We start from the raw sequence: 13,903 nt of genomic DNA on the forward strand, positions 1-13,903 counted from the left end.
CCTCTGGTTTGGCTGCAGTGATTATCACTGTGGTTTGAGTAGCGACTGTACTTGTTGCTGGGGTTGGTGCAGCTGCTGTGCTTGGAGCTGGGGTAACCGCGCTGTCTGTTGCAGTTGAAGTTTGAGCAGCTGCTGTACTTGCCGCTGGGGTAGCTGTGCAGTTCATTGCAGCCAAAGTTTGAGTAGCGACTGTTGCTTTGCCCTCAGATCTGCCGACATTCTTTTCCTTTTGAAGGTGCTGGATAGTGTTGAACAAGGCCCTGTAAGCATAGGCCAAGCCCCAGCACGTTGCTGTGATTTGTCCATCTCTGGTATGGCCAGAATGACCACACACCTCATTTAAGTGTTTTACTAATTCTTCTGGATTTTGCAGTTGTTTGGTAGTGAAATTCCAAAGTACTGGAGGGGCCCACTGACCTAGATACTTGCCCATACTATCCCACACACCCTGCCACTCATGGCTGTCCAGCCTCAGGGAAAATCTCTTGGTCCTCCTACATCATCGTTTGACCCCAGACAAGACCCAAACCTGACTCTGCTTAACTCTTGAAATCAGTAGTGGGCAAAACACACTCTGTATGCGTGTTAGCATGGTGGTTCCCATCACCATCAGCAAACAAGTCTCAACAGCATTAAAATGCCATTCAAAAAATTCAAAACTCTCAAATGTAAATGGTCTGGGGGGACGACTGGGAGGGTAAAAGGATGTCTCCTTCACAGGTTGAGCACCTGAGAAGGAGAAAAAAGATGTGTAATTGCTAAGCACCTCCATCATATACCTCCCAAAGTATAAAGGTGGTGACCACACTGGGAACATAAGCCAGATCAGTTTCATGATCAATGATTCTATTGTATTACAAGTCATTACCATAAAGTACAATGGGACAAAAACCTTAGCCCAAGCCCCACACTTGAAAAACACTAATACAGCAAATACCGGATGGATGTAAAATACGATATACTGAAACTGTGAGATCAAGAGGAACAACCTTGAGAGCCAATAAATCAGCATTGTGACAAGTGACTATCAATCCTGTCAGATCTGTTCTTATCTCAACCCCTCGTGCCCCACTTTGGGCGCCAAAAAGAACTGTCGTGGTTTAAACCCAGTCAGGTAACTTGTTCACTCACTCCCAGTGAGTGGTGCTGAGCTGACAACAATCAAGGTCCGTGTCCCCCGCCCACCGGGGTTCTCCCCTTCCCCACTCCTGGAGGAACGGGGAGGAGGATCGAAAAAGTGCAACTCCCACGGGTTGAGACAAGAACAGTCCAGCAACCAATGTACAACACAAATCACCACCGCTACGATCAACTACAACAATGATAAGGGAAAATAACAAGGGAAGAGAATACGATACCACTGGCCAAGAAAACGAGTTCCACCCGGAAGCCCGTGTCCTTCCAGGTAACTCCCAGTCACCCCCCACCCCGGCCATGACGTGCTGTGGTATGGAATACCTCCCTGGCTAGCCCGGGTCAGGCGCCCCATCTCTGCTTCCTCACAGCTTCCCCTCCTCCCTGGCAGAGCATGAGCCTCACAAAGTCCTTGGTCAGGGTAAACATCACTTAGCAACAACTGAAAACATCGACTTCACCAACACTGTTCTCAGGCTGGAAGTCAAAAGACAGCACTGCACCAGCTACCACAAAGGAAAAAAAAACATGACTGCTACTGCTGAACCCAGGACATGAAGTCAAGATGTTTCCAAGCTGCTTGGTCTCTTACTTCATCTTAAGTCCTGAGAGCGTTGTAAAATGAGCGACTTCACTCAAGTCAGACTAACTGTATACATCATACAAGATGATAACATCATGCAAGAGATGGCTGTTACGGAGACTTCAATATGTTCTATGTGTGCCTCACTTATTTATAGCATTGGAATAATTTTTCTTATTCAGCATCTGAAATACTTGTTTTTTATATCTTGCACTCTGCATAGGTCAGAGAAGTAACTAGAGTCTATCCGCTATTGTTATGAGTGCTCTATAACGACTACTTTATTTGGTAACTTTTTTAGTTTCTCCTGTAAAGGAAAAAAAAAACAAAAAACAAAAATAGCAAAAAAAACAAAAAAAGAAAGAAAAAAAAAACAACAAAAACCATGAAGTCCCTTATACACAAGGAATATCAAACCACAGAGGCAAAGAAATAAGCTGTAGAGCAGTACTGAGTTAATGACTTGCCCTGATAATTAATCTATAAAGTACTCTTCTGGAATGACAAATTCATTCTACTGCTAAATAAGAATTTAAAGCAGAGAGTTAATTCGTTGAATATTTTACATTGCTTTGTTACCTCATTCAGTATTTCTGTTTTATTCCATTCCAGCTAATTCTTCATAGTCTAGCAGAGTGAAGTTAGGCCCAAGCAGTGCAGTTGAAAGTTACTTGGTACTTCTTGGCTTTCAAACCAGGGGTCCACTCCCTATCCCTCTTTTGGTATTATATGTACATATAGTTTGAGAAGCCTGAATTCCAAGTCCTTAGTCCACTGAAGTAGTTCCAGAACTTAAAAACAGCTCTTCTCATGAGATTAGGTTTACACTTCCAACTGTTCAACATTTTGGGAGTCGTCTCTCTCCCTTTCATTTTGTGAGAATGGCCTAGTTCAGCTGCCTGACTTCCAGAGAGGGTTTGTGGTCAATGATCCTGAGTAAAATACCTGTCACCAGCCTGGAGTTCAGTTCATTTTACAGAACTGCATACAGAGTAGAATGGCTTTAAAGACACAGTGGTCCAAGCTGGAGGGAAGAGGAGGCAAATATGGGTGATGTGTCAGGAAAAACAAGGTAGAATAAATAGAATCATAGAATCATAGAATAGTTAGGGTTGGAAAGGACCTTAAGATCATCTAGTTCCAACCCCCCTGCCATAGGCAGGGGCACTTCACACTAAACCATGTCACCCGAGTCTCTGTCCAGCCTGGCCTTGAGCACTGCCAGGGTTGGAGCATTCACAACTTCCCTGGGCACAACCCATTCCAGTGCCCACCACGCTTACCGTAAAGAACTTCCTCCTTACATCAGATCTAAACTTCCCATGTTTAAGTTAGGTATGTGAACTTCTGCCTTTGAAAGGTCACTCTGTAAGTGATCAGTCAGTGACCCTGATCCTGAGCTTCTGTAAGAGACCTGGCTCAGCTGCAGTAATGCTCTTGAGTCCTGACCATGCCATGGCACAGCAGGATTTGTGATGTGCGCCTCCCTTGAGTGTTTCTGTTGGCTGGCTTACAAACCTGATAAATCTCTGTTTGTTGACTTTATGACTTCCTTTAATTGGTCCCTTCAAGGGTGGTTGTGATATTTATTAGGTACCAAAAAATTAGAAGCTCCAACTCTTGCAATATTTGGTGGCTATTTTATTAATTTAAGCATTCCACTTTGAATGGTGACTAAAGTATAACTATAGTGCCTATAGCTTTTTTTTTTTTTTTTTTTAATTTGCATGCTCTTGCTTTAAGCAGCATAGAATCATAGACTGGTTTGTGTTGGAAGGGACCTTAAAGGATCTGATTTTTTCTTTCTTTCTCAATGCTGCAGGTGCGCACATTCAATTTCTGAATTTCTCTACTGAAGCAAATCATGATTTCCTTGAAATTCAGAATGGACCTTACCATACCAGCTCTATGATTGGACAGTTTAGTGGAATGGAACTTCCATCACCATTGCTTAGTACTACTCATGAAACACTTGTCCATTTTTACAGTGACCACTCAGAAAACAGGCAAGGATTTAAGCTGACATACCAAGGTAAGTAGGAACCATCACATGAACTTTGTGGTTAAATAGGAAAAATAAAAAAGTTTAATTTTTAAAAGTACTGCACATACAGGAAACAGCATTTTAAAATCTGTTAATCTATGTGTTGAACCTTTTTGTCAACTGAAATTGTGTTGAATCGGAGTCTGTATTTTACTGACATAAAAACCTGAGGCTAAAGTGATGTCCTTTGCCAAATATCGCAAAGTTGATAGCCCTTTCTATCCCATTAAGGTGTACTGTTACTGGACTATACTGCTAATATTCACCATCTTGTTTATTTTTTCTTCTCCTTTGTTCTCTGTTAGAAATTTTGTTTGCCTTTCGGTAAGCCGTATGTCAAATCAATCTTAGCCTAATTTGCTTGGATGACAGGACTTAGGCTGTTGTGATGTCTGACTGTCATAGTTCTTGATATACTTCTGTTATACAATTTTGAAAGCATTGGCAAATTTCTGTCAAATTTCGCAGTTCCTAGAAATATATGAGAAAGCAATATTAGTAACATGGATGAGAGAGTCCTGAAATGGTGCCCTATTGAGAGGAAAGGTACGGCATTACTCCATAGATACTAATGTGGTTTGGCTTGTTGGCTACCCAATTGGAATATACCTTGTCACAACTCATTTTAATACACACTGTGTCTTGCTTAACTGCTATTCATGTGATACAAATGTGTGAGGGAGATAAAGTATGAGAAGTTGGCATGGGTGTCACATGCAAAATCTTCTGTGGGCAAAAGGAAGCATATCGTATATTGAAAGCTGAGAATTTCTTTTTAGTCAGTAAAGTTGTCCAAGTCAGTTAACACAGAAGAAAATCATAAGCGATATAGTTGAAATTGTTACCTTCCTCCAGTCTACCTCATTTTTTTTGTATTTTGATCACCTTCCTGGTGCTCCTATGGAGCCTAACATCACCAGCTTCTGTTTTTTTCATGTAGAACTGGAGAGGCAACCATCAGCATCACAGGCTCTTTGCTGGGGAACATATGATGTTCATAATAGCTATTTTTTTCCTTTTCAGTCTTGAGTTCCACTTCAGTTACTTATTTTTACATTTTTCTTACAACAATCATCTTCTTTCTTGCTGGTTCCCAGCCAAACTTTCAAAGTTGTTTTCCCCAGCTTCAGTTACTATAAAAGGCTATTGACAGTTAAGCAGTGACTTCCAGGGCTTGACAGGCCTTTAGCATGCATTGTAGCTGCAGAGCATAACCTAAAACATGTTAGACAGTAGTCACTTGCCTGCTAGCAATTGTTAAAATGGAGAAAGACCACCTCAGGACAAGGTAAGTCCAGACATATCTGAGTTCTCTGAAATCTTGCAGTCTCAGGAACATAAATGCATATAGCCTAATCACATTTTACCCTGACATAAAACTTCTGTATTTTGTTACAAGGGCTTTGAAGTGCAAATAAAGTAAGATAATGCAGAAAAGCCTTAATCATTTTTGTGTCTGCTTATACGAATGTAGTGCCCGGGTGTTGGTAAACAGAAACTGTATCCATATTATGTAGATTGTCGTGGTTTAAACCCAGTCAGGTAATTCGTTCGCTCACTTCCCCCCCTTTTGTTGCCCTCCCCCTGCTCCCGGAGGGACAGAGAGGAGAATCGAAAAGAATGCAACTCCCACGGGTTGAGATAAGAACAATTTAGTAACTAAGGTATAACACAAATCACTACTGCTACCACCAATGATAATAATGATAAAGGAAATAACAAGGGAAGAGAATACAACACCTCAGCACCAGCCGACCAATAACTTGCCCCCCTCAGCCCGACCAAGCACCGACCGATACCTCCTCCAACCCTGCAGTCTCCCAGCCCTTCCGGCTAGCTCCCAGTTACCTCCTGGGCATGACGTGCTGTGGTATGGAATACCTCTTTGGTCAGTTTGGGTCAGGTGTCCTGTCTCTGCTTCCTCTCAGCTTCCCCTCCTCCCTGGCAGAGCATGAGGCTCACAAAGTCCTTGGTCAGGGTAAACATCACTTAGCAACAACTGAAAACATCAGCTTCACCAACACTGTTCCCAGGCTGGAAGTCAAAACACAGCACTGCACCAGCTACCACAAAGGAAAAACATGACTGCTACTGCTGAACCCAGGACAGTAGATATATGGCAATATACATTAAAAAGACCCTAAACAGCCTTTGTTTATTCACTTGCTGACAAAGCAAGTTACTGAATACATCCATGCTCCTGGCCAGGTAAACCTAACAGTTGCTACACCAAAAAACCCCAGTCATAGAATCACAGAAAAATAGAATAGTTAGGGTTGGAAAGGACCTTAAGATCATCTAGTTCCAACTCCCTGCCATGGGCAGGGACACCTTACGCTAAATCATATCACCCAAGGATTTGTCGAACCTGAGCACTGATAGGGATGGAGCATTCACAGCCTCCCTGGGCAACCTATTCCAGTGCCTCACCACCCTAACAGGAAAGAATTTCCTCCTTATATCCAACCTAAACTTCCCCAGTTTAAGTTTTAACCCATTTGTCCTATCACTGCAGTCCCTAATGAAGAGTCCCTCCCCAGCATCCCTATAGGCCCCCTTCAGATACTGGAAGGCTGCTATGAGGTCTCCACGCAGCCTTCTCTTCTCCAGGCTGAACAGTCCCAACTTTCTCAACCTATCTTCATATGGGAGGTGCTCCAGTCGCCTGATCATCCTCGTGGCCCTTCTCTGGACTTGGTCCAACAGTTCCATGTCCTTTTTAGTTAAACTTCATGAGGTTGGCATCAACCCACTTCACAAGAGTGTCAAGGTCCCTCTGGATGGCATTCCTTCCCTCCATCATATCAACTGGACCACACAGCTTGGTGTCATCGGCAAATTTGCTGAGGGTGCACTCAATCCCACTGTCCATGTCAGCGACAAAGATGTTGAACAAGACCAGTCCCAACACCGATCCCTGAGGGACACCACTCGTTACTGGTCTCCAGCTGGACATTGAGCCATTGACCACAACTCTTTGCATGCAGCCATCCACCCAGTTCTTTATCGACGGAATGGTCCTTCCATCAAATTGATGCCTCTCCAATTTAGAGACAAGGGTGTCATGTGGGACAGTGTCGAACGCTTTACACAAGTCCAGGTAGATAACATCAGCTGCTCTACCCCTGTCCATCAGTTCTGTAGCCCCATCATAGAAGGCCACCAAATTGGTCAGGCAGGATTTCCCCTTAGTGAAGCCATGCTGGCTGTCACCAAGCACCTTGTTGTTTTTCATGTGCCTTAGCATGCCTTCCAGGAGAATCTGCTCCAAGATTTCACCAGGCACAGAGATGAGACTGACTGGTCTGTAGTTCCCCGGGTCATCCATTTTCCCCTTCTTGAAAATGGGGGTTATATTTCCCTTTTTCCAGTCATCGGGAACTTCACCTGACTGCGATGATTTTTCAAATATGATGGCCAGCAGCTTAGCAACTTCAGCTCCTTCAGGACCTGCAGATGGATCTCATCAAGACCCATGGACTTGTGCACGTTCAGATTTTTAAGATGGTCTCGAACCAGTTTCTCTCCTACAGTGGGCGCAAGGTCTTCATTCTCACAGTCCCTGCATCTGCCTTCCAAGACTTGGGTGGTGCGGTCAGAGCCAGTGCAGCCTTTGCCAGTGAAGACCAAGGCAAAGAAGTCATTCAGAACCTCAGCCTTCTCCAAATCCTGTGTAGCTAGTTCACCCAAGAGCTTCCTGAGGGGGGCTATGTTCTCCCTTGTCTGTTTTCTATTTGCTATGTACCTGTAGAATCCCTTCCTGTTATCCTTAACATCCCTAGCCAAGTTTAATTTTAACTGGGCCTTAGATTTCCTAACCTGGTCCCTAGCTTGCCAGACAACATACCTGTACTCTTCCCAGGCTGCCTATCCTTGCTTCCACATTTTATAAGCCTCTTTTTTCATTTGTAATTTCCTCAGCATCTCCCATCCATGGAGGTCTCCTGGCCCTCCTGCTGCACTTCCTTCTAGTTGGGATGCAACACTCCTGAGCTTGTAGCAGGTGGTCCTTGAATATCAACCAAGATTCTTGGACCCCGCTCCCTCTATGGCTATATCCCATGGAACCTTACTAAGCAGGTTCCTGAAGAGGCCAGAGTCTGCTCTTTTGAAGTCCAGGGCAGTGAACTTGCTGCACGCTCTTCTCACTGTCCTGAGGATCGAAAATTCAACCATCTCATGATCGCTGCATCCAAGGCTGCCCTGGAGCGTCACATTTCCAATGAGCCCTTCCCTGTTGGTGAGCATGAGGTCAAGCATGGCACCTCTCCTTGTCGGCTCCTCTATTACTTCCAGAAGGAAGTTGTCTTCCACACAATCGAGGAACCTCCTGGATTGCTTGTGCCAGGCCGTACCGTCCTTCCAACAGATGTCAGGTTGGTTGAAGTCACCCATGAGAACAAGGGGCTTTGAGCGTGAGGCTTTTCCTATCTGTCTATAGAGTGCTTCATCCGCAGGTTCTCCTTGAACAAGCAGTCTGTAACAGATCCCCACAGTAATGTCTCCCATCGCTGTTTTCCCTTTAACCCTCACCCACAAACTCTCTGTTAACTGATCACCTGTCCCTAGACAGACCACCACACGCTCCAGCCTATCCCTAACATAAATAGCAACTCCCCCTCCCCGCCTGCTGCCCTGTCTTTTCTAAAGAGCCTGTAACCTTCCATTCCAACACTCCAGTCATAGGAGCCATCCCACCATGTTTCTGCGATGTCTATTTCATCATACCCCCGTAGACGTGCACACATCTCTAATTCCTCTTGTTTGTTCCCCATGCTACAGGCATTTGTATAGAGGCATCTGAGGTGAGCTCCAAATGAAGCCAGCTCGTTGGCTGGAGTGGCTGGGATATCTCTACATCGCTCCGAGCATTTATTATAGGTGCTGGCAACTGACTGGGTGTGTTGGGATGGAATGATGCCCCCTCCCCCAAAATATCTATTTTAAAGCCTCCGTAACCATTCTGGCAAGCCTCCTACCAAAACTGTTCTTTCCCTTCTTTATCAGACCAGCTCCACCAGCCCCCACTAGACCTGACCTACAAACTTGGGTCCCATGTTCAAGACACCCAAACCCCTGACTATGACACCACCCTTTTAACCATTTATTAACCTGGCCAATCCTCCTAGCTCTTTTTAGGTCCTCCCCTTTATCCTGGAGAATTGACGAAAAGACTATCTGAGAAAAGTTGAGTAGGCAAAAAGAGTCCATAGTTGCACTCACAATCACCAAACCCATTCTAGTTTCTTAATGAATGTGTTGCATATCACCTGCTACAAGCTCAGGAGTGTTGCATCCCAACTAAAAGGAAGTGCAGCAGGAGGGCCAGGAGACCTCCTTGGATGGATAAGGAGCTACTGAGAAAAATTCAAATGAAAAAGGAGGCTTATAAAAGGTAGAAGCAAGGACAGGAGGCCTGGGAAAAATACATGAATGTTGTCTGGCAAGCTAGGGACCAGGTTAGGAAATCTAAGGCCCAGTTAAAATTAAACTTGGCTAAGGATGTGAAAGATAACAGGAAGGGATTCTATAGGTTCTTTGCAAATAAAAGACAGACTAGGACAGTGTGTTGGGACCAGTCTTGTTCAACATCTTTGCCGGTGACATGGAAAGTGGGATTGAGTGCACCCTCAGCAAGTTTGCCAATGACACCAAGCTGTGTGGTTCAGTAGATATGCTGGAGGGAAGGAATGCCATCCAGAGGGACCTTGACACGCTTGTGCATTGGACTGATGCCAGCCTTATGAAGTTTGACCACACCAAGTGCAAGGTTCTGCACCTGGATCGAAGCAATCCCAGGCACAACTATAGGTTGGGCAAAGAAGAGATTCAGAGTAGCCCTGCAGAGGACTTACGGGTGTTGATTGATGAGAAACTTAACATGAGCTGGCAGTGTGCGCTCACAGCCCAGAAAGCCAACCATATCCTGGTCTGCATCAAAAGGAGCGTGACCAGGAGGTGATCCTGCCCCTCTACTCTGCCCTGTGAGACCTCACTTGGAGTATTGTGTGCAGTTCTGGTGTCCTCAACATAAAGGACATGGAACTATTGGACCAAGTCCAGAGGAGGTCCACGAGGATGACCATGGGACTGGAGCACCTCCCGTATGAAGACAGGCTGTTCATCCTGGAGAAGAGAAGGCTGCATGGAGACCTCATAGCAGTCTTCCAGTATCTGAAGGGGGCTTATAAGGATGCTGGAGAGGGACTCTTCATTAGGGACTGTGGTGATAGGACAAGGGTTAACGGGTTAAAACTTAAATAGGGGAAGTTTAGATTGGGTATAAGGGTGGTGAGGCACTGAAATGGTTTGACCAGGGAAGTTGTGAATGCACCATCCCTGGCAGTGTTCAAGGCCAGGTTGGACAGAGCCTTGGGTGATATGGTTTAGTGTGAGGTTTCCCTGCCCATGACAGGAGAGTTAGAACTGGATGATCTTAAGGTCCTTTCCAGCCCTAACTATTCTATGATTCTGTATTGGGAAGTGCCCACACAACTGCATGGCTTAATCCATTAAATTTACGTTAAAATGGATTTAAGATTAAATTTGTCCTTTTACTGAATGGTGCTAAACTTGATTCAATTCAAGGACTGCTTTTTCCGATACTCGCTAGAATGCAAGTCGTGGCATTAACGTAGCACACTTTCTTTGCAAGGTAGATGCCTTCTTATAAAAATACCAGCCTAAAGCTAAAGGGAGATTGTTAATAGGTATGCTTATTCAAACAAACTTCCATAGCATAAAAAATTAAGTTTTCTAGGGATCTTAGCATTTTATGAAGGATAAGGCTTTTTGATACCTCCTCATCTCAGGGGAAAGCAAACAATATGAATATTGTATAGTGAATGATAGAATTAATAAAGCTTTTTCTCAGTTTTTCTACTGACTTGCTGAAGGCTGAAAAGTACTTACAAGATTGAAGCTTAATATAGCCTGGGATTGTACTCTGGGCACATTGTTCTTGGGAGGAAGAAAAGTGTATGCGCATTGAGAAAAGGGAAATATTTGCTTCCCGTGCTTCCAAGCAGCTAGTGCTGATTCTAAAGCATTATCCTGTGAATTCTTATAACACAGCATTTGAATACATAACCTAAATCACCTAGGTATTTCTGAATGCAGGAAAAAGCTTTGTCTGCTTAGCAGAACCCTGCAGCTCTCAGTACTGTTGCTGGCCAGCTGCTTGTTGTTTTATGCTCTGATGTTTTCATGTTTTCTTATCACTTCAGCCTTCCAATTGCAATATGTAAGTAATGGTATGTATTCGGTTCTGATCAGACTGAGTTGCTGGATTTGTATGTGTTGGAAAAACCTTTAATTTCACCTGTGGCAAGAAGGAAATTAATACCAGTTGCCTGTTGAACTATCTGAAACAGTTAAGATAAATTTAATTAGGTAACACTATTATTTATTTGTAAGATAATGAGAGGACTTTAGAAGTGCCTGATTTTTAAAATAGCAACATTAATTTTAATTCCACTTTTTCTGTTGTTGAAATAAATATTGTACTTTTTAATTAAAAACAAAGAAAGAAACAAAAAAGGCATTGAGAAGGGATTGCTTTTGTTCTCACTGCTGTGTTTTTGCTACTTATGAAAAACAGCAAAGGCAGGAAGCAACCAGAAGTACTTAGATGAACATTTTTAAACTGCGTTTGACTGGTAATCATCTTGAGGTTTTGAGACAGTCACATCTGTCAAATCTCGGTATCTGAGATGTAAACAGCCTGTGCACACTAGGTCTGAGGGGAAGAAGAATAGTCCCACAGTTTGATTGACAAGCCAAGTTAGCTAATTACAGGCTCAGGATACTCTGCATACAGCTATAATGACTCAAAAATATATGCTAGTCAGAATAAATAAATAGTGTTTATGGACTCTGAGAGATTCATAACATCATTTAGTACACAGAAGAACACAGTCTAATGACTGTTAAGACGCATTTGTGGTTTTTAATCCCTGGCTATATTATTTACTGTTACCACAGACTTTCAGTGTTTCTGGAACATCTTTTTTCCACATAGCTTTCCCTTTAGGACTAGGGTTTCTTTGAGGGAAGCAGATAAAATGTTTTATTTGTACTATTTTATCTGCTTCCCTCAAAGAAGCCCTACTGACTCACATTACTGGGGGAATCCCATTACTGGAACTCTAAAAGCATGTTCCGTCTGTTCTGAATTTCAGTATAGTGTATAGCTGAGTATGAGGTAAGAATCATAACCTGTTGTCCTGGGAGAGCAGCATGTTCCAGAAAACAGAAAAACATTCTAATTGCACTCCCTTTCTCCCACAAGCACACTCATGCACACACACCACATGATGTGAGCATGTTAATCTGATGACCTTTATTCAGCAAAAAGACAATTATGATGGAGTTTCTGAGTCAATTCTTGAAAAGGTCTTTTGAGAAAGTATAGCATATGTTATCAGGCCAGGTGTTGTCCAAAACCTGACAAATAAAGGTTACTAGCTTGACAAATCTTTCCCTAGATGTACAAAAGCTGAAATGAAGAAATCTGTCACTTTAGGATTAAGTGGAAGTACAGCTTCATTAGGTACATTCTTTTGAACTATAGCTTTTCTAGCTTTTGCCAAAAATCTAGTCCAGACTCTTCTCTTGAAAATTTTTCACAGTGAGAACAATCAGCTGTTGCAATAATCGCCCTGGGGAAGTGGTGGACTCTCCAACATTGGACATTTTCAAGGTTCGGTTGGACAGGGTCTTGTCTAGACTGTGCTTTGCCAAGAAAGAACTAGATGATCCTTGAGGTCCCTTCCAACCTGGTATTGTACACTTTGTTTGAAAGATGGAGAGAGCATTTTTATCAAGGCCTTTAGTGACAAGAGAAGTCACGACATAATTGCCATCACAGAAATGTGGTAGAACAATTCACATCATTGGAGTGCTGCAGTGGATCACTACAGGGTCTTCAGAAGGGAAAGGCAAGGAAAAAGAGGTAGCGGGGTTTGCATTGTATGTCAGGGAGTGCATCAACTCCCTTGAACTAGTGTTGTGAGTGGAAAGGCAGAATGTTTGTGGGTGAAGATCAGGGGGAAGGCCAACCAAGTTGATATCCTGGTAGGAATCTCTTATAGACCACCTAGACAGGATGAAGCTATGAATAAAGCATTTTTCAAACAACTGGGAGAAGTTTCAAGATTGCTTGCCCATGTTCTTGTGGGGGACTTCAACTTGCCAGATGTCTGCTGGTAGTAGAGTAGAGCAGAGAAGAAAAAAAGGAGGTTCTTGGAAGATGTGGAAGATAACTGCCTAACCCAGCTGGTTAGTGAGCCAACTAGGGAAGATGCCTGTCTAGATTTGGTGTTTGCAAACTGAGAAGGACTGGTGGGTGATGTGATGGTTGGAGGCTGTCATGGGCAAAGCAATCACAAAATGATTGAATTTTCAGTCTTTGGAGAAGTCAGGAAGGTCAACAAACCTTCACCTTAGACTTCCGTAGAGCTGAGTATGGCCTGTTCAGAATGCTGGTTAGCAGAATTCCTTAGGAAACATTATTGAAGGACTAAAGGGTCCAGGAAGGCTGGACACTCTTCAAGAATGATATCCTTAAGGTGCAGGAGCAGGTGGTCACTATGTTCCAAAAATCAAACACCTGGGGAAGACCAGCCTGGCTGAACAGGGAGCTACTGCTTGAACTCAGGAAAAAAAAAAAGAAAAAGAGAATTTATCGCCTGTGAAACAAGGGACTATCACCCCATGAAAAGTACAACGATGTTAAGTTATATAGGGAAAAAGTTAGAAAGGCGAAGGCACAGATGGAACTAAAACTGTCCACTGCCAGAAAAAATAGTAAAAAGTACTTTTACAAATATATTAGCAATAAAAGGAGGACCAAGGAGAACCTCCATCCTCTACTGGGAGAAACCTAGTGACTGAGGATGAGTAAAAGGCTGAGGTACCTAATGCTACCTTTGCCTCAATCTTTAATAGTCACACTAGGCATCCTCAGGGTACCCAGTTCCCTGAGTTGGATAGCAGAGATCGGGAGCTGATTGAAGTCCCTGTAATTCAGGAAGAAACTTCCTGCTCCACTTAAACATGCACAAGTCTATAGAGCTGGATGGGTTACACCCAGAGGTGCTGAAGGAACTAGCAGAGGAGCATGCCAAGCCACTCTTCACAAT

The 13,903-nt window shown here is 43.4% G+C and overlaps 1 protein-coding gene across 2 annotated transcripts in view; it reads left to right on the forward strand.

Moving 5' to 3' along the window:
* The window catches only part of CSMD1 (CUB and Sushi multiple domains 1), a 1,153,012-nt gene that overhangs the window by 1,009,978 nt on the left and 129,131 nt on the right, over nt 1-13,903 (forward strand). For both annotated transcript variants that reach the window (XM_062626215.1, XM_062626216.1), the window contains exon 41: nt 3,540-3,749. In XM_062626215.1, coding sequence (XP_062482199.1) covers nt 3,540-3,749 — 210 coding nt within the window. The remainder of the gene's footprint in view (nt 1-3,539; nt 3,750-13,903) is intronic.

The sequence above is a fragment of the Pezoporus occidentalis genome, unplaced genomic scaffold (assembly GCF_034315485.1).
Source record: "Pezoporus occidentalis ecotype Australia unplaced genomic scaffold, CSIRO_AGI_Poc_V1 ctg29, whole genome shotgun sequence".
In the NCBI taxonomy this organism is placed as follows: domain Eukaryota; kingdom Metazoa; phylum Chordata; class Aves; order Psittaciformes; family Psittacidae; genus Pezoporus; species Pezoporus occidentalis.